Source organism: Fistularia commersonii, chromosome 19 (genome assembly GCF_037954325.1).
Source record: "Fistularia commersonii isolate RoL2024-O1a breed Wild chromosome 19, RoL_Fcom_v1.0, whole genome shotgun sequence".
NCBI classification, from domain to species: domain Eukaryota; kingdom Metazoa; phylum Chordata; class Actinopteri; order Syngnathiformes; family Fistulariidae; genus Fistularia; species Fistularia commersonii.
Window position 1 is genome coordinate 6,339,367 of NC_141302.1, and position 25,451 is coordinate 6,364,817.

At 47.7% G+C, this 25,451-nt stretch overlaps 2 protein-coding genes and 1 long non-coding RNA gene across 4 annotated transcripts; 1 reads left to right on the forward strand and 2 right to left on the reverse strand.

Moving 5' to 3' along the window:
• Nucleotides 1-459: 459 nt before the first annotated feature.
• shbg (sex hormone-binding globulin) lies at nt 460-4,705 on the reverse strand. Its single transcript, XM_086166284.1, has 8 exons — nt 4,477-4,705; nt 3,679-3,776; nt 2,747-2,936; nt 2,507-2,668; nt 1,788-1,944; nt 1,498-1,631; nt 1,196-1,394; nt 460-728 (listed from the first exon to the last, which is right to left on the reverse strand). The coding sequence occupies exons 1-8, from the start codon at nt 4,555-4,557 to the stop codon at nt 595-597; spliced, it is 1,155 nt and encodes a 384-aa protein (XP_086022410.1). The 5' UTR covers nt 4,558-4,705; the 3' UTR covers nt 460-594.
• Nucleotides 4,706-8,286: 3,581 nt separating this feature from the next.
• Nucleotides 8,287-22,761, reverse strand: zbtb4 (zinc finger and BTB domain containing 4). 2 transcript variants are annotated; one of them, XM_086166282.1, is made up of 2 exons: nt 22,684-22,761; nt 8,287-15,728 (listed from the first exon to the last, which is right to left on the reverse strand). In XM_086166282.1, exon 2 carries the CDS (start codon nt 15,710-15,712, stop codon nt 10,274-10,276), a length of 5,439 nt encoding a protein of 1,812 aa, XP_086022408.1. In that variant the 5' UTR covers nt 15,713-15,728; nt 22,684-22,761; the 3' UTR covers nt 8,287-10,273. The 2 variants fall into 2 exon arrangements, with proteins under 2 accessions (XP_086022408.1, XP_086022409.1); XM_086166283.1 differs by having other exon boundaries at nt 22,534-22,756.
• A 702-nt stretch (nt 22,762-23,463) lies between these two features.
• On the forward strand, nt 23,464-25,128 carry LOC147223567 (uncharacterized). The gene is made up of 3 exons (XR_015107587.1): nt 23,464-23,588; nt 24,702-24,780; nt 24,990-25,128. It is a non-coding gene; the product is annotated as an uncharacterized LOC147223567 (long non-coding RNA).
• Nucleotides 25,129-25,451: the final 323 nt, after the last annotated feature.

Below are 25,451 nucleotides of genomic sequence, written 5' to 3' on the forward strand. Positions count from 1 at the left end.
ATTTCCTGTGCTCTTATATTTCATTATAATATAATGTAAATCAACACTAGATAGAGAAACATTTGATCAAACATTTATCATGGGGGTAGATTTGATTAGGATGTTGGACTTTTTGCTTAAGGCTTCTCCCTCACACAGACAATGTCTGGCTTCTTTTTATTGATTTCAGCTTGAAATCTTGGAATTAAATAAGCATGAAAGAGAAGGTCAACGTCTACAACTTTTGCTGAAGTCGTGTGACCCGAATACTGTCTCTAACAATCCACTAGAGGGAGCCAATTTGACGCTTTCCATTTCTCATAGCTCTCCCGTATCAAAATCCATGAAAAAATCTATTACGAGTACGTCACAGTGTCTTTTTTCAAAGGTCACCCATATTTAAATATTATAAGAAAAAATAAACAGGAAATTCTTAGCTCAATATGACATTGAGTATGATTCAATACCATATTCACATCGTATCGTAAATTGAGTTTATTTTGGATAGGAATAAGTGCTTATGCTACTCTAAACAGGGTACAGCATCTTTATAAATTGTAATCCAAAGTAATATTGCCCTTCACAAATATTGTGTTCATATTGTATTTGCATACATTATACAGGGCAGCTGTGAGAAGAGATTGACATGTGTCTGGACGCTAGATCGAGGTCTAGATCCTGGCCTTGGACCTGGATTTTCTCCAGGCAGCCTTTCAAAAATTGGGAGCCAGTGGTGTCTGCACGGTCACCTGGAAAGTATGGGAGAGGGAAAATAAAACGTGAGTGACCTTGTCAAGCACTCTTGACACGGAGAAATTCAATAAACATCAGTAGCCTACAGTCTTGCCATTTCAACATGGGAAATGCAAATGAAATACTGCCCACTGCTGCAGATGAAGACATGAGCAGCGGCGGTGTTTTTTTGTGTTCTGCACATTAAGACGATGTGTTCACTCAAAGAACACACTTTTAATCTCAACTTTTAAAAATGCAGCTTTTGAAATCCTTTCTCAAGAGTGTGACTAGTGTAAACATTTGAAATAGAGCGCATTCTACTGGAGACATTGCGCGATGGCAGCATTTCTGAAACAACCAAAGTCTTGCATTCCGCCAAAAAAAGCTTTAACATCTGCACATGTTTTCATCAGTTGGATATTTTTGATGCAGGCAATTGGTGCCTATGTTTGACTGATAATATGGGAGCCCTAAATCTCACCCAGAAGCCCCCCAAATGCCATACGGCCTTCTTTCCATGCAGCCAGGTAACCAGGTTGGCTTGGTAGACTGAAGGATTGCCTCACGGTTTCATCTCCACCTTGAACCGCTTGGAATGAATCTTTTCGAAATGTCATCGCCAGCCTCTTGAACGTTCCCTTCATGCCGATTTCGTTGCCGTTGAAGGTGAGCGTTACCTCCTGCAAATTCAAGACGTGGAAAGCAGGACACGAACAGTGTTTATGAAAAATGCCGCACATATTTGTGAATACGCTTTCAGTGTTATCTAATTAATGGGCATACCTTTGTGCTATTATTGGCGATTAAAGAGAATGTCTCCTGCCCTGGAGCCATGATGCTCACAATGGTGCCATCCATCTGAATGAAATCTCCCCACAATTCAATTGTAACCCCATTTTCATCTTCAATGGTAAAAACTGTAAAGGGTGAAAGATAACTATCTTGGTAAGAGGCCTCATTTTCGCCATTTAACAAATGATCATCGTGATAATAAATGAAAGGAGGTAACGTTTCAATCGCATGTTACTCACGCCAAATGGAAAGCTATTTATTCAATTGATTAGCACTTGCACCTGAGGTGTTGAAAATGGCCAATCCAGTGCCAGGGAAATGGCTGCCAGGTTGAATGTTTTCATGGCACGACCAGAGCTGTTCCACGTCCATCACCCATGGGATGCTGAGGTTCAGCCAGCTTCCCCCCCGCACGCAGCCATCCATCTGCGGCACAAACTTCAGCGAGACAGGTAAGAACTCATTAAGTGGAGTGGGCTACAGACAAACAACGACAGCTGGTACATTCAAGCTCGGCATTATTCGATGACTTCGTTGCACTTGAGAAGAGATCACGTACCAGGTTGAAACTAAAGTCAACCGGAGATAAAAAAAAAAAAAAAAAACAGAAAAAAAACGAAACAAAACAAGTTCAACCGTAATTATTCACACAGTAATAAATCGGCTCAAGTTAAGTGGCCATGCGCTAATATAAGTTACAGAATGGCGCCGGGAAAGACGACTTTCAAGAACTACTTTAATCAAGCAAAAGAAACACAATACGGAAGTCACTGCGGACGTTACGGACAGTAAATAACTCATTGGAAGACAAACAAACTGGGATAATGTGTTATCTTTAATTTCCCCATCTGAATAGAACACGGGTCAGGGTTCAGCCTCTTCTATGGCTTATTGAGACCATACAGACTAAATGTTATTTTCTAATCAAATCCTCGGCGGGGAAAAACAACTAGTGTATAACAGGGTCATGGAGTCTTATTTGATAATTAAGGAGCCTTACTTGGACAGGCATCATTTTCTCGTCGACCAGGAGCCCACCGAGCGCCAGTCGTAGTTCACCTGAAATGACCTCCTCTTTGTTATTGGACTGTATACCCACCACCAACCCCTTGGAGCCGTCCACCTCTAGAATCACAAAGTTCCCTTCGCTGCTCACCTCCAGCTGGAGATACAAGCAAGGAATTCAGGTGAAATGTTCCCGCGCCGCTACACCTCCGATCGATGTTACGAACGATCGTACCGTATGCCATTTGCCATCGTCGAGCTTGGGGCCGCCTGCAGCGCTGACGAGGGCCTCTCCTCGGCTGATCTGCATCAGGGGGATGCCGTCTTTTAAGGACAAAACAAACCATTCCCTCCCATTTTTGGAGTCTCCGTAGAAAATCAGTCCTTCGGCATCAAACGTCCGAAACTCGAAAGATGACTTGATACTGGAGACATAGAGGTGAACAGCCGTGAATCCGAGGAAGCTTATTTTTCCGGGTTGCTTTAAATTGCTGGAAACCGACTCAAAGTACAAGCCATATTTCTTCCAGGAGCTACTTAAAGGGGTATAAAAGATAATCGTTTTTGTTGGGGTTTATAGGTTGTTAAACTGGACACTTCAATCCTGAATACATGAATCGCCACGAGCATTAAAATATATCAGATGGCAGGCCAAAATGTTGCTTTCAGACTCATAAACAGCTTGGAATTTTCTCACTATTACAACTTATCAACCACACAACCGCAGGGAGTAGCGTTTATCATATGGTGGACAACACGAAGAGTAAAACACGGACTGCATCTCAAAAAGTGCCCATCAGTCTCAGTCAGGGTGAACACTTTACATGTTAATCAAACTCGACCTGAACTCTCCAAGGTCTAGCAAACAGACACAACCGCTCATGATGACTGCACAAAACATGGCAAGATTTACATATCTATTTTTTTCTTTTTTTTTTTTTACATAAGCAACTAGGTTAATAGTTTATAGAAAAAAATAGACTATATTATATAAATAGTTTTCAGGTCCAGTTGTTTTTATAATCAGGACCCCTGGCTGCTCACCGGAGGCTTCATATTGATAAGCCCCGTAATTTCATTTCTCACAAATTGAAATTTGACATATTCTTGGAACAGACTCAAATTATCAGCCAGAATGTGACGTGCCCCTTGCTCCTCCTGACATACTTGCTTATCTCACGGAGGTTGGCTGTCGTGTAGATCAGCGGCCTCCAGATGTCTCTGTCCTGGCCGAGGTAAACGGTGGCTCCGCCTGACACTTGTTTCTGGGAGACACACCGGTCATAACAGTGACAATCAAATCATCACGTGGAGCGTTTGTTCGTCACACCTTGCGTTCGACACGTCCTGTTTCTTTTAATGTGATTCCTTGTCAGACTGTTTGGGACTCATTAACGGCTGAGGCCTCATTAAACCATGTGATTTATATTTTTAATTAAGCTATTGACATTGAAAAACTTAGTGAAACACTACTAGTGTTTTTTTTAAAAAAAAAACAAAAAACACCACTTAACTGAATACCGAGACACCAACATATCATTTTTTGACAACATAATTTGTGCCAATTATTCTTCTAAAATGTCTGCACTGGCTTCAAGAAGCTTTTCATTTTTAACGTCAACTGTATATCATATATAACATCACACTTGTTGTTTTTGACAATCGCATTTCATTTCTCAGTGGTCATCTTTAAAGAAAGATAAAGCATATAGTCCTTCTTCTGCCAGACATAATGAAATCTTAATTCTTTATATTTCTTATTGAGACTTTTTAAATATTTAAAACTAAAAATATGAAATTACAAGAAACTAGTGGCACTGCTTCGTAATTCCCCGTTTGAAATGAGCTTGCCGCTGTACACACACAGAAAAATGCACATGCAGGCAACACACACACACACACACACACACACACACACACATAATAGTAGTCTATTCAATCAGATCGATTAGAATACGATCATACCTTTCCCTGTGTGCTCCCCTGTCCTTGTGCTTCCAACCCCAGCAGAGCGAGGCTCAAAATGAGCAGCGGTCCACCTGCCATCACTTTCTGAAAAAGCCTTTAGTGAATTCACGGAACGAGGCCTCCCAGCGCGCTGTCTCTCGGGCCCTTGGGTGGTCCACGGACGCCGGCGTACCCTGAGGTCTTGGTTTTGGGATGAGAATCAATGAGACTCTTCAGCGGCAGTAACATAATGTGTGGGCACACTTTCATGGAGTCCAGAGGGCGGCTGTGCCAGGGTCAATGTAGATTATCGATCCCCAGTAAGGTTTCATGGACGCCGGGTTGAATTAGGACTGCAAGGATGTTTGCAAAAAATGTAGGCGGAAGAAAGAAGTTGGGTAATAGGACAGTGAGAGGTGAAATCAAAATTTTAATACCAGTGATGGTAATAATAATGTGTATATGAGTTGGTTTATTTTGTTTTTTGTTTTATCGTCAGGTGCCTATCAGTTTGTTTCCTGGCTTTGTGAGTGATTTATGTAGCATTGGTGTGACTCCAGGCCAGACGAGTGACCTTAGCCAGACCGCTGATGTGTGTTTACCTATTACACAGAAACCTTGATTCATCTCTCCTGACTGTGTGTGCGTTGTAAAGTGTGGGGTAGAAAGAGATGAGTAGAGAACTGTGCTTCAAGCCAAAAACTAAGCCTTTCTCTGTTATGTTGGCTTGGGGCTCCCACCTTTTTTTTTTTTTTGAAAGATCATTTTCCAGGACGTTTTCAGTAATAGTCTGGCGGGTCGGACTGACAGGATCACATCCAAACACTAATGGGTTCCTCTCTGCGGACGTGCTGACAGAGCGTCTTTATTAAGACTACAATCGAGGGTCATTGATCAATCAAGTAATCAGAAAACAATGCTTTTGCTTTATTATAGAACAGTAATAAATATACAATTGAGAAAATAAGACAGGTTTTAACTTGAAAGAAAAAAAAGGTGTAACTAACTGGCTATTCAAAAAAAAAAAAAACAATACTGACAGTAAATAGGAGAATATTTATCCCACACATACAAACACATGGATTTACGTCTCTACATGTGGCCCTGTGATCGACCGGCGACTGGTTCACACCGCCTCTCACCCGGTGCCAGCTGGGACTGGCTCCATCCCCCCCTGCCCCCCCATTCCCCCTCCCCCTGTGTGCAGGATAAGCGGTATAGACAATGAATGAACGCACTTACGCACCACTTAGACCAACTCACACACACACACACGCACACACACGCACGCAGGCAAGCACGCACGTAAAGAGAGATAGAGTCAGAGAAAGAGAGAAGGATACCAAGGATATTTCAATTGGCTGGGAATTTACAGTTTGTTTAAAAAGTCTGATTATTTAAAATATATCCATCTGCTCCTCATGTATGCCTTATCTCACATCAATTAAACAGAGCAGCTATTGTTAATGTTACCAATATTTCCTTCACAGAGTCAGACTATATGGATTTTACTGCGAGCACTTTAGCGTTCCACAATATTCTTCCAAAAATTCACCGCAGCAAGATTCTGTGCAAGAATAGCAGATTGCGCAGTCACTTTGACACCTCGGTCAAAACAAGAAACAAATTCGGGTCACTTTGATTGGAAATATTCGGAAAATTTTAAAAATTAAGATTATTTGGATTTTAGTAGAAAGTATCAAATCCTCCGCACTGATGTGTGCACTTATTAAGAAAATCTTTTCATTTGATTTTTTTTTTCTTTTGCAATGTTCTATCTTTAGAATGGTTTCATATTTTTATTTCCTAAAGTGCTGTGAAAACTACAGTAAAATCCAATTTATTATGAATGTTTCAAATATACATAAAATAACCAACATTCTCAGAACATTTAATCGTTCCTGTATATTTACATTTGAGATTTCCCCACTGTGGGATGATTCTATTCTATTCTATTCTATTCTATTCTATTCTATTCTATTCTATTCTATTCTATGTATTATTTGTTGTCACAGGTATTTGTTTCAGAAGTGCTTTACAGAGAGTTTTAAGGGAATACCTCTGTAAGGAAAATAAAAATAGTTGAAATTAACCATTTAGGTTAACACAGTGATTTTTTGTTTGTTCATTTTGTTTTTTCCATGCCAGGGAATTGACTCATGCACGATGGCTTTAAGTCACAAGCCTTGCGCTCCACCTTTGAGAGAGCCACAGGATGAATGCAATAAGTTACGCGACTTGTTTTCCTGACAGAAAATTCATTAGTGACACCATATTTTAATCCTATTATCAAAAATTGAAATTTCCACTTTAGGCCAGCAAGTGTCACCAGTGAGAAAGTGATTCAAGGTTTTTTTTTTTTTTTGTTTTTTTTTTACTTTCCAGAAATCAGCTTCCGTCTCAAGCTGAGATGTCACCAGCCTCTTGTTTGTGTCCATCAACTTTCAGCAAAATATGAAACACCACAGTCTACAAAGAACTGAACAGTGTCTGCTTTACAGGCCCTCTCTCTCTCTCTCTCACACACACACACACACACACACACAGACACACACACACACGTCACCACATGACGCGGCGGATCCTGCTAAAAACCGAGCCTCCTCAAAGTTATCTTGAACAAGAATATTTAGTGTAAGAAAGCATTAGACTAGTTCAGTAAATTTCATTGGGTCATCAGGTTAATACTTTATTTTGTTTGATTGCAGCAAAAAGAAAGAAAGGGGGGCAGAAAAACAAAGGAGAGAGCGAGAGAGAGCGAGGAAGGAGAGGAGAAACAGAGAGAGAGAAGGAACAGGAATATTGGAAAGGGAGACTACAGACTTTGGGAGAGCTGTGGCTACAAGCCTTTGTATCAAATCTAAAGACAAAGTCATCAGGCAACATTAAAACATCTTTTAAAAATAACATTAACATATTTTGTGGGCTCTATATGGCACAATATTATCCTAGACATGTACACGATACCAAAACAGTTTAGCCACACCCCTACATCTATGAACAGCTTCATAGCAAACAAAGCCATGAGTTCGATCTCCAAATCATATTGTCGTTTCTCAAGAAAAGGTTCAGTTACTAATCAAATTTCTTATGCCATAACAAGGCACCTTAACAGCTGAAATCTGGCAGATCCACATCTTACTATAGATAATTATTTAAATATCAAAGCAGAGGCACATTCATTTAAACTAAAACATAGATTAAATAGTTTTATATTACCACCAGATTCCAGTCCAGTCACTACAATACGATTCGATTTGCATGCTTTTGGTCTGTGATAACCGTGATGGCAAACTATGGCATAAGAAATGGTCCAAAAACACAAACATGTCCATCTACAGGAATGGCTTGAGATATTGTATTGGAGACTGCAAGGCTTTTTTACACTGAAACTAACCCACAGAAAAGTGTCAAAACAATAAAATAAAAACAGGTGGCCCATATACTCCCAAGGGATATGCTACTTGGGCTTTTGGTTTCTTATTCACATAGTCGCTCATTCTCATACACACACGCGTACGCACACACAAAAGGCTTGTAACCACACCCAAGGGGCTGCCTGTGCTCCCCTGCAGTTGGTCACGCTGTGTTTTTACACTCCTGCCTGAACCAAAAGGTGCCTCAGTACCATCACACACACACACACACGCGCACACGCGCACACACACACACACACACGCATACACACATGCGTACACACTGACACAAATGTACTTCATTCAGAGGAGGTGCAGTGTGCGAGTGTGTGCTTGTGGGAGGAGGGAGAACTGACCAGTTCCCAAATATTGATGGTGGGACTTAATGCAGCAGCTAGTTCTGTGATTTTTTTTTTTTTTTTTTACCTACAAACGGTGTATCATGAACAGAAACCATAAACATAGATATGGAAGGTTAAGAGGCCAGAATTACAAAAAAGAAACAGAAACAAAAGCTGTGCACACAATGCCAGAATTACTGAGGATATAAATGTTAGGAAGCAAGTGTTGCTCATGCTTTGTGGATACAGAACCCAAGTTTACTGACATGATCCTAGGACTACTGTATATATGCATACCAGACGTTATACTGTTCTTTAATAGGTTATCTGTGTCAAAACAGAAACAAAAGGAACTGAAACCAACTCTATCATTAATGCAGCTGTACTTCATTAACCTCATGACTAAATTTACATTCATATTTTTAGGTTTACTCCCCCTTTACACTGAAGTCACTCCCATCTGGTAAGAGGGCTAAACAACATGAACAACAACATAGTTGAACAAAACAAACATACAGAGATAACACATAACAACATTGCCCCAGGAGAGGCGTCCGGGGATTTCTGGCCACCACTTTGGCTACTACAAAAAAACCTTTTTTTTTTCTCTAACTCTTAGCAAATGACAGGGCAGGAAGTAGAATAGTTGACTAAAGTATTTCCAACCCCCGCTCGAACACGGAGCGGGATGTTTTTGTCCCAAAAATCCTCTCTGTCAGGAGTCTGGACTCGGAATCCAACAGTTTCGTGTCGATATATTTCTTTCCTTATCTAGAAATAACTCAATACCCTGAATCCATTTTCTTATATCCTTCCCTGCTGTCACGTTCTTCTCCCTGGCTTCGGAAATTGAGTATTTTCTTCTAACCCAAGAGAACTTATAAAACAAAGAAAAAAAAAAAACAAAACTTCTCAGGATGAAGAGTGGCTGGTTTTTTTTTTTTTTTTTTTTAATTCTTTTCCTTTTTGTGTGAAGGAAATGAGATGAACAACAGGAGTGCAATGTTTCACCAGCCTGCAATTTAACCCAGTGACCAGCTACATGTCCGAAGCAGCTACAAGTACCCCCTTTAGGTGACCTCTACTTTTTTCTATTTTGTGCATGTAAGGTATAAACTATGGTGAATGCTATATGGATCCTACGGTGTCGTCTGGCCGCAGAGTCGGCAGAAGAATCGAGACATTAGAAGCTCAGATGATCTGTCGTTGTCATAGGCCGCCGTCCGGCTATAACTCTGACGTCTTAACGATTTTGGATATGGTAGATCACGTCTAAATGCACTTCTACACACTGACCTAAAGAAGCTATTCCGACAAAAGTAGGAATGCTGTGTGCGTCTCACAAGGAATGCTCTAGCCATTCATGCACATATCCCGTCACTCAAAGCACACGCACGCAGTTACACACTCACTTTCATCCCTATGCAGTAGTACCTGCATTACTCAACCCCGACATGCACGAGTCGCCGCGCATGTACACTTTCATATAACTTATATAAGTTCTGAGTTGCTTTATGTTCCGTCGACACCTGTGATGAGTGAGGACTTTTCTCATTCTGCGCTCGCTCGCACAAAACGCTCCCGGAAAAGTGTGTGTATCCTCGCGGTGCGGTCGACCGCACAGGGAAGCGGGCCGAACTGGTTTTTTTTTTTCCCCACAGCACGCACCCGGTTAGCAAATTCTTATTCTTACATTATAGATAATATAAGGGGTTCGGAGAGGACGATTCATGAATTTCTAGAATGACGTCACGCGACAGCAAAACAGGAGCGACGTGGAGAAAGGCGGTCAGAGAGTAAAGAGAGGGGAGTAATTATACCTCACTATAATATTGGCCTCCCTTCCACGTTTCTTTTCTCCTTCTCTTCCTTTCACACCTACTCCCGACCGAACGCCTCGCTCTGATCTCGACCGAATAAAAGAGAGGCAGGTGGACTGTGTGAGTGTACTCATTGACCCAGTGAGAACGCATCCCTCCCCCCCGACCCTCCCGCTCCCGTCCTTAAACAGTCCCGGTCATCCCCTCTCAGATATATTCCTCGCGGTGCTTCCGTGTCCTATGGTTTGTTGCTGCTGCTGTCTCGTTGCTTCTTTCCGCTGCCGCTGCCGCTGCTGTAGAGGCTGGGATTGGCCACGAGTGGATGGGGCGCCGCACCCATGTAGGGCGCGGCGCCGGCTGCGTAGTTGAAAATGGCGGGGAGGAAAGGCAGAGGCTCCACCTTGTCCCCCCCGGGCGCCATCATATTCAGAGCCACGGGAAGAGCCGCCAGGTTATAGGGGTAGGCCAGAAGCTGGGAACCGTAGAGCAGCTGATATGGATCCGGATAGAACGGCAGTTTGGCCAAGTCCCCGCCGTTAGGAACCATGACCTTTCCTAACGGGCCGAAGGGAAGCGCTCCAGCAGGATAAGTGGACATGAGCAGATTCTCCTCTTGCTTCTTAGCGGAGTGGTAGCTGTCCGGCACAATTAGGGGCAGGGGGTAGTCCTGGGTGGCGTAGCTCACTGGGGTGGCCTCGCCCTGCTGGGAATCTCTGGAAGAAACGGTGTCCTCTTGCTCTGGCTCAGGTAGTTTCGGGGCTCGGGGGAGGAGGAGAGCGTGGGCAGAGGGACGATCGCAGGCACCGGCTGCTCCGGTGGGCAGGCTGAGCCTGTCGAGTCCTTGTGAACCGGAGTGAACCTGGTGGTTGGCTTGGGCTATGAGTCCGATGGCTGTGGTGGACCGGCAGGGGGACTTGGGAGTGTGCCTGTGTGAGGAAGGCCCATTCATAGTGGTTTGAGTGGGGATATGCTGGGGGGACGGCACGGGGCTTAAGGGCTCCTCTTTAGGGACTAAAAGAGCGATCTTCTCTTCCGGGGCCTGTGCAACTCTGCTCATCTGCTGAGACCTCTCGTTTTCTTTCTCTCGTTCGTTGGCTTTTTCTTTTTCCCTCTCCCTTTCCCTCTGTCTCTCCAGCTCCTTGTCTTTCTCTCGCTGCTTCTCTAACTCCTCTCTAGCTAATATAGACGACATAGTCAAGTCTTGTGCTTCGTTGGGAGAGGGACTCCTCGACACGGACTGGACTCTGAGATCTTGGACCAGGGGCGGGTCCTCGTAGCCGGCTTGCCCGAATACGCCACTACCGCCCTGCCTGTCTCTATCCATAATAACCCCATCCCGTTTCATGAATCCCCTATCAGAGCTGGAAGCTGTTGTCATGGAAACAGGAGGAGCAGCAGTGGTTATTCTGGTCTGTGACATCATAGGCACATTTGGAGAGGTGTTGGTGGCTGCCATGATGTGCTGAGGACTGGGAATTCTGTGGATCTGGCTATCTAGATTCTTTTTGCTGGGGGTGCGGTAGTCCAAACATTCGGGCCCGTTCATGACAAGTACACTTTGCACCGCCGGGGGCGTGGCAGACGCGACTTCCGTTTTGTTGGGCGTGAGGTTCACCGGGCTTTCCGATGGAGGGTCTGCGATCTTTGGGCTGGGCTTGCGCTCGGGAGCGCGATGTGCGAGCTCCGTCGCTCCGGGTTTGTCGACGGATTCCCGCACTGGATGTGGCTCTGCCGCCTCGCCGACGTGGTCCTCACGCTGCTGTGACGCTACACAATCAGCGCCGCCGGGCGGGTCGGGTGACGAATAGCTGATAACTGAAACGGAAAGAGAACTAAGAACCTGTCCTTTTTCAGTGTCCAAGTCTCTGCTAACAGTGTTGACAACCGTGTTTGTGGATTTTGGCTCCGAGTCTTCCATTTCTCTCTCCGGGGAACTGCTTAACTCGTGACGTCGGATGTGGCGGGTGAGCGCCGAGGATGTTTTGCACACCTTGTGACACTGCGGGCAGGTGTGCCGCGATAACGCTCTTCTGCTCAGGCGAGCGGGACACGAATTACTCGCTAACAGACCCCCTTGACCCCCTTTTTCTTCGTCGTACTTTGCTGTTTCGGGCACGGATTTGGCCCCCTCGATTTTCTCACCGAACCCGCTGTTGGGGGCCGCCGACGGGACCTCGGAGGGCTTGGGGTGCTGAGCTTTCTGGTGATCTTCCAATTTTTCCCTCGAGGGGAAAGTGGCTCGGCAGAACAGGCAGACGAATTCCAGCAGGTGGCTCAGCTCGTGTTTGTCTCGTTTCCTGGGGCTGGAGAACCAGCGTCCACACGTGCCGCACTCCGCCGCGTTTCCATTCGTCCACGGCCGCCTCTTTATTGTCGTAGGAGCCACCGAGGGAGCGAGGGGGGGCTTCGGGGAGTGCAGAGGAGGGGCGGAGATCTCCGGGCCGACGTGCTTCACCTGTCCCTCGGCTTCTTTGTTTTTTTCCCTTTCCTGGTCTCTTTTGGGTTCCGGCGACTTTTCGGCGACCTCGTCCTTGCCGTCTTCTTCCTCGTCTTGGGATTTCCCAGACTCTTTACTCGCCGGGTTTTTAAGTCTCTCTGCTCGCCGCTTCAGTCGGATGGAGCGCTTGTACTTCAGTTTCCTCTGCCAACTCTTGACCCGCTGCAGATGCGCTTGGACCTTTCTCTTCGGCTTGTAAGAATAGTACGGTCGCCATAAATTGTCCTCCATGTCATGGTCACTCTCCTGCTCACGCACCCCCTGGCGGAAGTAGTACTCCCTGATTTCATTGGGCGATTTAGAGCCGTTTCTCCCGACCTCTTCGTCACAGTCCCCGTCTTTGTCGCTCTCTGCTTCCGGGCTGGCTCTGCGGTGGATACGGTGTTTGTGGTGATGGTGGTGAGAGTGAGAATGGTAAAGTTCCTTGGCTTCCCGAACGGACGACGTCTCGCTTCTCTTGGTCTTTGGCGGGGAGCGGCTTTTGTCTCTCCTGAGATCCGTCTCCGAGATGCTGCGCTTCACGATGGCTTCCTCACCGATGCGAACGGTGATCTGGCACAGCGGCCCCGCTTCTTTGACCTGCGACCCTACGGAAAGCGAGAGCTTCGAGTTGGAGATGTCGTTCTTACTGTGGGACTTCCGGGACTTGTGACATGATCTACCTCTCTCTGCATCCTGTCTGCTTCTCAGCGCCTCCCCGGTCATATCCGAACTGTCTCGTGATCTCTTTCTGTGATTATCCGCACAATCCCTATGCATTTTTATTGACCTGGGACTGCCCTTGTGCGACGTCTGACTGCCGCCGGTTTCGCAGGACACGCTGCTCATCGGGCTTTTATCACATCCGGTGGTAACCTGATTGCTGTGCACGATGACGGACGACGACACCGCCGTGCCATGAACTATGACGGAGGGTTTGGCGTGTCCGTACGTTATCACGGAGGGCATGCTCGCGTCGGTGCCTCGCAACGTCTTGGGAGTTTTGGTTTTGCTGCTACTGGACATTTTTGAGCCGCCGTTGCCTCTCTCGTGCTCTAACTCGTGGGCCTCGCCGTCGTTCTTTCTTAGATGGGGCATATCTGCGTGGGGGAGGAGCGGTAATGCGGAGAGGTTTCTGTGCTCAGTGGCCACTGACACGGGGAAACCATCGGGGACGGCATCTGGGTCAGGCTTTACGCTCTGAGGATGGGCCCCGGCGATGAAGCTTTGCAGGTCTCCGGGTCCCAGAGCGCAGCCCAGACCGGGCAGGGACAGGGAAGGCGCCTCAGACGGCGGCATTAGAAGGCCATTATGCAAACTGTCACTGTACGTCTTGTACGGTCTTTTTTGGGACCGCATGGGGAGAAGGCGATAGAGCTTGAGGGCATTAGCCTTCTGCTTATAGCCCCCGTTCGCCGTCTTTTCGCTCGAAATGAGACTGGGATTAATCCCGTGAATGGTTTTCTGGTGCGTTTTCAGATTGTAGTAAGTCGCGAAGGCGTCCCAGCAGAAAATGCACTGGTAGCGCCTCTCTCCTGTATGCCACACCTCGTGCTTTGTACGGTACTCCGCCAGGGCAAATACCTTGTCACAATAATGGCACGGATATTTACGACGCCACGAGTGCACATTCGAGTGACGCTTGAGGCTTGACAGGGTCATGTAGGAACGCTCACAAACAGAGCAGAAGTAAATAACGTTGCCGTCCACCACCTTCACAAAATGGCTGTCATCACTTGCCAGCAGCTCTGTGGCTGCTGCATCATCACCTTGGATGCGTGCCAATAGGCTCCCCACTTTTTTCTCCGGCCGCGCTTTGCCGATGTCTGTTTCTCCCCCGTCCTCTCTCACCTCGCCCTCCTCCAGAGGCTCCTCCTTTGGCTGCACCGTGAGGGAAGATGGGCCCAGGCTATTGGCGGATAGGCCCGGCACCCTGCAGGAGGCCTCATGGGATTGTAGTCTCTTGCTGTGAATGAAGACTTTGCCACAGAAACGGCAGCTGAGGGCGCGGCTTCCACGATGCAGCCGCATGTGGACCGTCAGCGAGGAGGCTGAGCTGAAGAGTCGATGGCAAACCCCGCATATGAGCTCGGGCTTCAGGCTGTCGGTAGGGGAGAAAGAGGACGAATGTGGGGGTGCGGTGAGGCCTTCGGAGGGGGGAGGGGGAGGCGGGGGGAGAGGGGGGGGCAAATGGAGCGTGGGCGGGCGAAGACTTGGTCCGTGAGGGCTCCCCATCTTCCCAGCTGGTCTTCCTGTCATTTTCTCTTTCCGCTCCGAATCCCCGCCCCGCTGAAAGGCGGACGCGCCCAGGCTGAAGAGGATCTGGGCCGTCTGAGAGGGCGAGGCCGTACCGTTCGCGACCCTGTGCCTCTCGTCCCAGCCGTCTCCACCGTAGGAGCTCCCCAAGGACCCCGTGGAAGATCTCGGGGGCGACTTGTGAAACGGAGTCTCCGGAGTGAGTTTAGAGCACTTCAGAGGAGGTGGGGATTTTATATCCTTCCTGATAAGTGCATGAGCGGCCATGGGAGATGAGGAGGAGGAGGGCGATGAAGACGGCGAGCCGTCGTGCCTCGGGGGCTTGAATGGTCTGTGCTTTACGTCCATGGTAGAATCCAGTTTCCATAGTGACCCCTCGTCCGAGCTCTTAGAGGACGGCCGCCGTCTGTGCGGAGAGGAGGATGACGATGAGGAGTTACGACAGTGGTTCGGTGACGTCAGAGAGGCTGGGATGGGGCCGGCGCAAAGCGGGAAGCTGAGGGTAATCTTTGCATTTTTAGGTCCGTCAACCATGTCTTCCAGCCTGTCCTCCAACAACGCCTCCCCTCGACCCCCGTGCCTTTTACCCTTCATCTCCGGCTGCTCGGTTCCCCTTTCCCCTTCCTCTTCCTCGGGCCGAGAGGCGACGCCGAGAGAGCCGGCTGGCGCGCGTGATGCTTTGGTCTTGTTTGAGCCGCAGACTCTGACGGAAGGATGCGACGGTGAGAAGGTCCGGTCCGAGTTAAGGGTGTCTAGAACCACTGATGACAGCGGCGGGGAAGACACTGGGTACAACAGCTGACTCTCCTGGCGAGCGGTGTCTTTAGTGGCACTGTGTGTGAGGATGCAGAGGGGAGCGATCCCAGCTGCGAGGTGTCGTTCGCTCAAACGAGATTGAATAAGGCCCGCTTGAAGGGGGTCCCTAACCTTCTCACCAGACACCATGACCAGCCCCCGAAATCTGCAAGACAAAATCAGACACAGCCGAATTAGTAACGCCGACGTCCCGGGATCAATATGATCACAGATATTTACTCCGACACAAAGCGGGGTATTAATATAGCGCGCGAACCATTTAGCAGTTGCCGTTATGACGCTCATGGAACACTTTTTTTTTAAGAAAAAGGAAAAATAGGAGAGAGAGAGAGAGAGAGAGAGAGAGAGAAATGCCCCAGCAATTCTGAACTCCAGCAACCCAGCCAGGAATGGTAAGTGAAAGGAGAGCGAGGGTAAGGGGAGGGAATGAATCTGCGGCAGTGCTGGTTTAGATTTCAGCGTGCCACAGCCTAGCCTTCAGAAAAGTATTCCGGAGATCCATCTCTCAGCTGTGACACAACACACCCTAAACCTAATTGGGAGGCAATCACATTTAATCAAGACTCCTCCAAAATAGTACGTCAATCGATGGCACTTAAGTCAGGTTAAAAAAAAAAAAAAAAAAATGTGAAAATTCTCCCGCTTTCTTCCTCTTTTGAGCAAAAAACTTGTTAGCCATTCCTGGCAGCGGCGAGCATTTGCTGGAAATAACTCTAACCATTTATTTGTGAAGGCAAAGTCAGGAGGTAAGGAGAGAGGGGACAAGGAGAAGGGAGGGAGATTGCATGCATGTGCAGAGAGAGCGAGAGAGAGAGAGAGAGAGAGAGAGAGAGAGAGAGAGAAAAAAAAAAGGGTGTTTTTCCGTCCTTTGCATCGGCTACAATCTCAGCTAAGCTGTAGGAGATGAGCGATGTGCTATTTTCGTTTCCATTCTTATTCAACTGCCATGGTAGCAGATGTGGTTGCCCTGCATTTTTCCCCCATACATAAAATAGCCGCAGTTCCACATGCGATTGTCCATTTGCGGGTCATTACTTATTCAAATCAAAGGAAGTGTTTGGGGCTTCAAATCTGGTGAGGAGAATAGAAACAGAATAAGACCATAAATGAGGCGAGGAAGAGAAAAATCCTCAGTCATGCTTTTCTGCCTGCGTTTTCGAGCAGCGAGGCAGCCAGGAAGGCAGGCCGCTGTAAAATTCCACAGGCAGCCCTGAACAGGCAGAAACTAGGTCAGCACTGTTATTGCAGAGGGAAGAGGAAGAAGCGAGAGAGAGCGAGAGAGAGAGAGAGAGCGAGAGCGAGGGAGAGAGAGAGATAGGGAGCAAGAGACAGACGGAGAGAAAGACGGGCAGACAGACAGGTAAACGGCGCAGGAAGACAGACACGGGGAGATAGATAGAGAAAGAGAGAGAGGGAGAGAGAGAGGGTTAGTGAGAGTGCAAGAGCCGAGAGAAAAGAGAGGAAGAGGAGGGAGGGGGATTTGAAACAGGAACAGTCAGACACATTGCGCTGTCAGACAGACGGGAGCCCGGGCAAACACGCACAGAAACACCCGACACACCGACAAACACGCGAGCGAGCGCACACACTCGAGCAAACAAACATGTATGCGGGTACGGCACTTTAAATACTCGCGTACATGCCCACGGGCGAGTGTGGCAGACAGCGGGGGAAAAACAAAAAAAAAAAAAAAAACAACAACAGAAAAAGAAAAAAAAAAAAGTAGTTTTTATTTTGATCGGTTTACGGTGTGACACGGGGAGAATCGAAAAAACGCGAAGGCGAGACGCCCGCTTAAAATGTGGGTGCGGGTGGGATATGGTCGAGGATAATTTTAAAAAAAAGACAGGTATGGCTGTTAATGACGCGTTTATCTCACACGGTCGAACGCTCGCTTTGGTTTACCGGGACAACGCGGACGACGGCGACGCTATTCGCGCCGATTCATGACGATCCGTCGCGAGGACCAAGCACGCGTCATCATCATCTCCCAGGAGACTCGGGATATTTTGTTTCAGAAACGGGGCCTTCACTGTCACTCACATTTGCTGAGCGATAGATGTTGCCCAGGAAATCCCTCATGGCAGGCACCAGCCCGCTACAAGTGGGCGGACACACTGAGAGACAGCGCTAAAGCTAAAAATGACACCATCTCATCTGATGCTCGCGCTGTGGACAGGAAAATACGTAAGACGCCCCCCTTTCTATTTTTCCTTATCTCCCCATGACGCACACAGCCGCTGCTGCAAGCAGACTGCACGACATGCCGTCTGACTGTGTTGCAGATTCAAACACGCTTTGCATAGGCCGTGGGTTTTAGCGAACACAAACAGGAATGAGCGCGAAGACGCACAGGACGTGAAAAAAAAAAAAAAAAAAAAAAATCCCTGTACCTAAGTCCTCTCTATAAATCACAGTGTCAGAAACAAATGTGGCCATGAATCTGGCAAGGACTATTGCTGTATCAAAACAAACAGCGGCCCTGTTCCTACACCTCTCTGTTTCTCGGCCTAGGAAGCGTTCATTTATTTACCCTCGTGACACGACACAACCGTAATGCACGAACAGGTGCTCAGCTGGTGCACGACAAATTACCGATCGGACTCACGTAAACACAAAGCACATTATGTTTTTGCTTTTATATCAGGGCGCTACGGTGACAAGCAGAAGGAATAGAGGCGTAGCCACGGCCTAATTCAATTTGTATTCGATATCAAATGACAAATGGGGAGACAAAAGTAAACACGGCCAGCATTTTGTTTCTGGGAATTCTACAGTTTTTGATGTCAAATCTAAGAAAGAGCGCTAACTTGCTGATTAGTTTCCGCTTAGTACGTTTGGAAAAAAAAAAAAACCCTGCGCAAAAAACCATAACATAAGGACTATAGAAGAGTCAGTCGAAACTGCAGTTTTACGACCCGATTTTCACATCTTTTTTTTCGAAACATTTAACCGCCTTAAAATCGGGCTTAAAAACACGCTAAAGCGGCCTTGCATAACACGAGGCAGAGGAGTTTGACTGGAAAGGGATGCCGAGTGAAGGCCTTGAACCAGCCATTGAGCAATGTGTTTTTTCCGCTCTGAAATGTGTACTTGTGCTTACGGACAAACAACCATTCAATAGGCTTTTTTTTTTTAAACCTCTCACTCGGCTAAGTGAAAAAAAAAAGTCCTGAACCTATTCTCACTTAAGTTAATGCGCAGTAGACCGATACATACAATACAAAACTGCCTGCGCCGGCATCTACGCCACAAATGGGTCGAACTTCGGGCCCCTAAAACCTACATATTTGAAGCAAATTTCATTTAATGTGACCGACAAACATTCGGAGGACATTAAACGGATGCATTGTCATCGGTGTGACATGAATGCCGTTCATTACATCTTAGATGGCTCTGATGATCTGAATTTCTTTCCCACCGTTTCCATCAGTTTGCACTGGCCTAACCTGATTCACTACTGGGACCTTTAGAAATACGGGTGCGTCTCCACAACAAATTCTGACACGCTGAAAACCCGAGTGACTGGATGATTTGTTTAAATAAGCCAGATTATATGAACCCCTTTGGTCGGCAGAGAAACCAAAGATTTGCACGAAATCAAAAGTGTACGGGACGCAAGGGTGCTGCGGCGGGACAGTCCCGAACCAGGAAGTATTTCAGGGAATCCCCTTGAACGGAAAATTTGCGAGGCGATTTTTCCGATTCTCTTTTATTTTGCCTTCCAAATAAACTTGAGCTTAAGATCTGAGTTATGTGTGACCCCAGAGGATAAGTACTAAATTATTACTACTGAAGCCGTGATAGGAAAAAAAGTGGAAAAAAAAAAGTTGTGATGAACGGCGATAATCTGTCTCTGTATATCTTTCCGTCTCGATACACCATCGTCGTTGTATCCGTGTGTGTGTGTGTGTGTGTGTGTGTGTGTGTGTGTGAGGGGTTAAGGAGAGTGCCTGTAGGGAGGAATGTGGGGGGCCACGGTGTTCCAGCTGGTGAGCCAGCGGCGTGGAGCATGTGGGAAGAGGAAGGTGTCGGTTGGGCTTTCTCCCCAGCGAGGGGCAGCCAGAGGGGCCCAGCTATCAGAGCAGCAGTTGGTCTGTGAAGGGGCGGGTGTGTGGGTGTGTGTGTGTGTGTGTGTGTGTGTGTGTGTGTGTGTACGGGTGTGCGCGCGGGCGGGTGGGTGGGTGTGGTGGAGGGCATCGTTAGCAAGAACAGCTATTGAACTCTCCACAACCCCCCGGCCAAGCGAGCGTGGTGTAGCCAGCCGGTTGGGAGAGAGGGAGGCTGAGGTGAGGGGAAGGAAAAGGGAAGGGAGCCGAGTTGGGTCAGGGAGTGGTTCAGCAGAGGTGGTAATGGTGGTGTGTGTGAGGGAGGTAGGGGTAACTTCAAACACATTTCTCTCGTGTTCGCATTTCATGGTTTCCTTGTCTTTCAGATCTCCCTCTGCGTGACTGGCTGTACGCCCCCTCTTCTGCCCCCTCCCCGCAGATAAACTGTTGTATAGCGGTGTTTTTGCATGCCACTCCACGCACCGGCAAACCTGTCCATGTCTAAAACGGCACACTCTGCATGGTCTGTTAGCTCTCAGCCCGGCTCATAATTCACGTAATTCCGCTCGCCGTGACAGAATCATGGGAGCCATTAGGAAACGGTAAGGCCAAAAAAAAAAAGGGACCCCGAGAGACCTGTAATGCTACACCAGGTAATTCCCCCCAAATCATTCTCAATTCCACGCGCAGTCCGCGCCGGAGAGTGCGCGAAAGCCCCGCTGGAACAGTCAATTTGACGCAACTAAAACATTTGCGTATCGGCAAGACGGAGCAAAAGTGGCAAGTTACAAATCACCACGCGGCGCAACGACAGTGATCCGGGCACGCATCCATTACATAGCATTTTTATGTAGGCGCTGTGTATTTTCTCTAAAAATATCATAAAAGTTCAGAGTTGGGAGCGCTCGGCATCCCCAGCATGAAAATAGAAGACGCTTTTCATTTGGAAATAGTTCAATTTTTGGAAAAGCCGTTGGCCCGGTCAGTGTCGCTCTGTTTTCATTAACCAATCAGAATCCGAGAAGGGGTGGGAATTACAATGTCAACATTGTTAAAAATAGTGGGGGGTAAAAAGAGGGGGGCTACGGCGGGTGTCGCTGGCGAAGCACTTATTCGGGGTTTAATATTGAACGCCAGGCTGGGAGCCGCCGCAGGTGACAGGACAATTCGTTTCCATCGTTTTGGTTGACCTTTCCGGAGCGGACGATAGAAATTTGATTTTCACAATAAAGGAACGTGCCAGGAAAACATGTTGAGCGCTTGAAAGATGCAATTTTGGAAATGTGGTTACATGCCAGGCGGCTGCCAGCTCATTGAGTAATCTGGTGGACACCAATGTTGGAACTAATTGGTTATCTGTCTGAGAATGATGACCCTCTGGGAAAAAGACGCAGTCCGTCTGGCATTCCCTTGCGTTCTGGGAGATAGGTGGCGCCTGCATATCCACATCTGACTGGATTCCTCAGAGACACGAGTTAAGTAAAAAAAAAAAAATGGCATCACCGCACAAGTTGCTGGTTTATTCTTGGCAAAGAGTTTAAAACCTGCAACAGCTGTTAGTGAAAACAAAAAAAAAACAAACAAAAAAGCAGAATTGTTCTCGGCTAATGAATTCAAACTGCTTTGCTCTCCACGCACACTGTTTACCAATATACATCACAAGGGTTCCCCCCGAAAGCGATCGGTCCATACGGCTCTCACTGCAAAACGACAGAAACAAAAACCGGAGGCCTCGAAGAGCCACGGCTACGGATTCTGTATGCGCACGCTGGAGATGTTGGGAAGAGACGCGTTAGACACGAGCCTCGATGATGACAACGATGACTTTGGGAAATAAAGCACCGCACTAGATTCTTGAAAACAAACACGCCGGGATGCAATTAACCTTTATTCGTCTGCCACATACCGAGGCCACGCGAAGTGTAAACAAATTCAGGCGACTTGGTGTCGCGCGCTATCGGACGCGGACGTCGGCACGGAAGAGCCAGAAAACTTGACTAACGCGGCCAAATCCCAAAACGGACAACTAAAGGAAAGTCTGCATCTACCCAGAGAGCATCCTCCCGCATCGGGACTACAGAGCAACATGAAACTACATTTCCGATTATCTGACCTATGACCCCTGCCCCTGTGGCATATTTTCCATACATTGAACACGGCGAGGGGGTGGGGGGCTTGGCTGGCTTGGCATCCATGGAGACCAGGAATGTTGAGTAGTTGGCAGCAGATGCTCTGCTGTTTTGGAAAAAACAGTACAGCTTAGGGCAGCAACAACAACGCCGGTGACATCAATGTGCCCTCTGCCACACTATGCGAGTCAACCTCCAGCAAACAACGGGCTAGGAAAATGGAGGACATGCTGGGCGGCCCAAAAGCAGAATAAGAGACCGAACGGGTCGGGGGGAACGAGAGGTTTACCGTCCGCTAGGCTGAAGGATTCCCCCTTTTACTTCCTCAAATGTTGTAAATAAGTTGATGGGCATGGGTTTGAAGGCTGGCCCGTAATGTTAAGACCCAAACAACAAAGGCCACATGATGTTAAAACGGCTGTTCTGACGTGTGCCGGCCGCCCCCCCCCGTCTGCGGTGAATCAGCCAGACGCAAGAGACTTCGATAAATTAAAAGTTTCATCACAATTTCAAAGCGAGTCATCGCTCTTGAAAAAGAACTGCGTGGTGCGCCAGCGACAAGAGGGGAGGATGAGGGAGACGAGGCCTGTTATTGGCGCACGCATACACACACACACACGTACGGAGACAGACCCAGCTCAGGGCGAACACACACACACACACACACACACACACACGCACACACATAAATACACTTCCACAAATACACACTGCGTGAATACACACACCCACCAACACTCACGCCCCAACACACGCATGGTAAAATAGAAACCTTTTCCTCCTCTTCACGCGCAGAGAGCAACCGCCGCCACAGCAGCAGAGTGAAGCAGAAAAACAAGCGGGGAAACAACAGAATTCAGCCTCTCTTCCTCTTATTCTCCCTCTCTGTCTCTCAGGAAGGCAAGCATACAAGAGAACGTACCTCGGAAAACCTCCTGCTGCATCTCTGCTGCGATGTGTTCTCTCCCCCACTCCCTCTCTCTCTCTCTCTCTCTCTCTCTCTCTCTCTCTCTCTCTCTCTCTCTCTCTCTCTCACACACACACACTCTCTCTCTCTCTCTCCCTCCCTCCCTCCCTCCCTCCCTCTCCCTTCCTCTCTCTCTCCCCCTTCGTCTGTGTATGCGCACGTCTGGGTGCGTGCGAGAGGGAGAGAGAGAGCGCAGGGAGAGGCGGCGCACACACACACACACACACACACACACACACACACACACACACACACACACACACACACACACACACAGGCGGCAGTGTGTGAAGACAGAGGGCAGGAGCGATTCTCACACTCGAACTTGCCTGCTCTCACTCGTGCACTCCCCCTTTCTCTCTCTCTCCTTTTCTCTCTCTCTCTTTCTTTCTCTCTCTCTCTCACCAGTTTTTGCCTCTGACACATGATTCTTAATGTTTTTGCTCTTTTTTTTTTTTTTCCAGCAAGTGAATCCCTCCTCTGCGCCCCCTCCCCAACTAACCCCCCCACTGAATCCAATCTTCTTTTTATTTGGAAGTGTTGTTCCCTCTATCCACACACACACACACACACACACACACACACACACACACTCACACTCACACACACACACACGCTACTTTATATACACAAAGCCCAGCGATAGGGAGAGGGAGGGAGGGAGGGAGGGAGAGACAGAGGGAGACAGAGTGGGAGAGCAAGCAAGCAAGAGGACGCCATTTAAGCAGTTTGTTACGAGCACTGCAAGTCCCCAAAATGGCTGAAAACAAACAGGAACCAAGCCAACTCAAAAACCTGGGCACAAGGACGGACGGACAGGCAGACGGCGAGCAGGGGAGAGTGACCGAAACGGAGAGAAAGTGAGACAGGGAGAGGACAAACTGGCGTTAGTCTCATGGCAGATGGGAATGCTCTGGGAAACGAGTGAGGTCGGCGGTGGGGGGGGGGCGGGGGGGGAATGGAGGCATTAAAGAGAAACCTGGCGACCGCGTACTAAACTTTTTCGCAAAGTTGGGAGAACTTGGTCGCGACTGATCGCAAATAAAGAAGGGGTCCGGGGCGCCGCAGTGCAGGAGGGGATGTCCTCGTTTCAGGCCATGTTCGGTTGAGTGCGAAAACGCGCACTTATTCATTTGAATGAGGCCTGAGTGGCGTGACACTGGGCACTAAAAATAAACTTTCCATGCTACGATGCAGAGCCATGAAGCATGGTGCGGCGTTAGCCAATTAGGCATGTGCGAGGGTATTTTCCTCATGAGTTTTTTCACAAAGTTGTCCGACGATTATTATATGAGCTCCGGCGGAGGGCACGGGGGTGACTCCTCCATATGTGTTGAAATAACGAAGCACTTTCACTTGTGTTGAATATTGCAGTAAAAAACGCTTTCTCTCTAACAAGGCGCACTTCCTCTATATTGCATCACATCACTCTCAATGCTATTATGCACTAAAGATTCAATATATGTACTCATGCACCGCCATGCACGCACGCACACACACGCGGATACCTTGATTTACGGTAAGATATAGATCTGGAATTTGATGGCGGCAGTAATGCGGCTCCGCGGATGCCCTGTAACCTTAAAAACATAACCTTAGGTGTGACTGCGCAGCCTCACATGTCTGGTCAAATGCCAAGCACACGGCTCAGCGCACGTACGGAGCGAACACACGGATGGACGCGCTTTGCGTCATCGCGGCGCCCGGCTTGCCCTTTTATCCTTTGTATGAGGCCGGGGTGACATCATGGCTTCCCCTATCAAGCTCCCTTGTCACCCCAGCCCCTCCCTCCGCACCCCTCCTCACAGACTTCACATCACGAGAAGGCCATGCGTTGTGACAGTACGAGTCTACCCTGTGTGACATCAGAGCTTCTCTTTTTTTTCTTTTTTAGCTAATACCCCACAGAAATGCATCATTTTTTTCTGTTTTTTTTTTTTTTTTTTTTTTTTTTTTATATGTGACTGACGCAGAGAGATTTTCCGGATCGATGTTGCGCGGCAGAAGGTCGCCGTCTCCAACCTCCGGCTTTTCACTGGAATGCGCACAGAGGTCAGAGATTATGTTTTTAACCTTCAATTTCCCATAGGAGATTAAGAAAAGATGAACACTAACCTACTTAAAAGCGGAATATTAAATTGCTAATACTACGTACGGCTTGGATTTAACCGACTACTATATAGATATTTGAAATGATATAATAACATACTTGGTCGGGAACAAATGTCCAAAAAACCTGTATTTAATATGATCTTATACAGGGTGGCACCGCGGAGCAGCGGTTCGCGCTTTGGCCCGAAAGCAAGAATGCTGTGGTTCAATTCCAGTGGTTGACCGGGGCCTTTCTTCTGGGAGTTTTAGTGGAACACGACTTTACGGCGAGTTAACACTTCCCGACCGTGCTTTTCCCTTTGTGACATCACAGCTGCCACTTTTCAACGTGTCTACACACACACCTGTGCAAACACTCGTACGTAGATTTTGCGATTTCACCCTAAGATATAGCCGTTGAACTCCAAAGGTGTTGTAATGATACGGCATGGATGCCAACTGCCGATAAGCTCAACCTAATCCTCACCTGGTGACACAAGAGCTGTGACGGGACAGGTGTCACAGTGCTGGCCTATTTATTCTCTCGGGTTTAGTAATGGCTGCTGCTTTACGCCCAACAACGTCCACAACACCGAGGACTTGGACAAGAGACTGAAAAAACCCTCACAGCT

Coding starts and splice junctions, on each gene's coding strand:
- shbg (XM_086166284.1), bottom strand. CDS start 4,557: ATGGCAGGTGGACCGCTGCTCATTTTGAGCCTCGCTCTGCTGGGGTTG. Junction 2,937..3,678: donor AACCTCCGTGAGATAAGCAA/GTATGTCAGGAG, acceptor CTATGTCTCCAG/TATCAAGTCATCTTTCGAGT. Junction 729..1,195: donor GGCATTTGGGGGGCTTCTGG/GTGAGATTTAGG, acceptor CATACTTTCCAG/GTGACCGTGCAGACACCACT.
- zbtb4 (XM_086166282.1), bottom strand. CDS start 15,712: ATGGTGTCTGGTGAGAAGGTTAGGGACCCCCTTCAAGCGGGCCTTATT.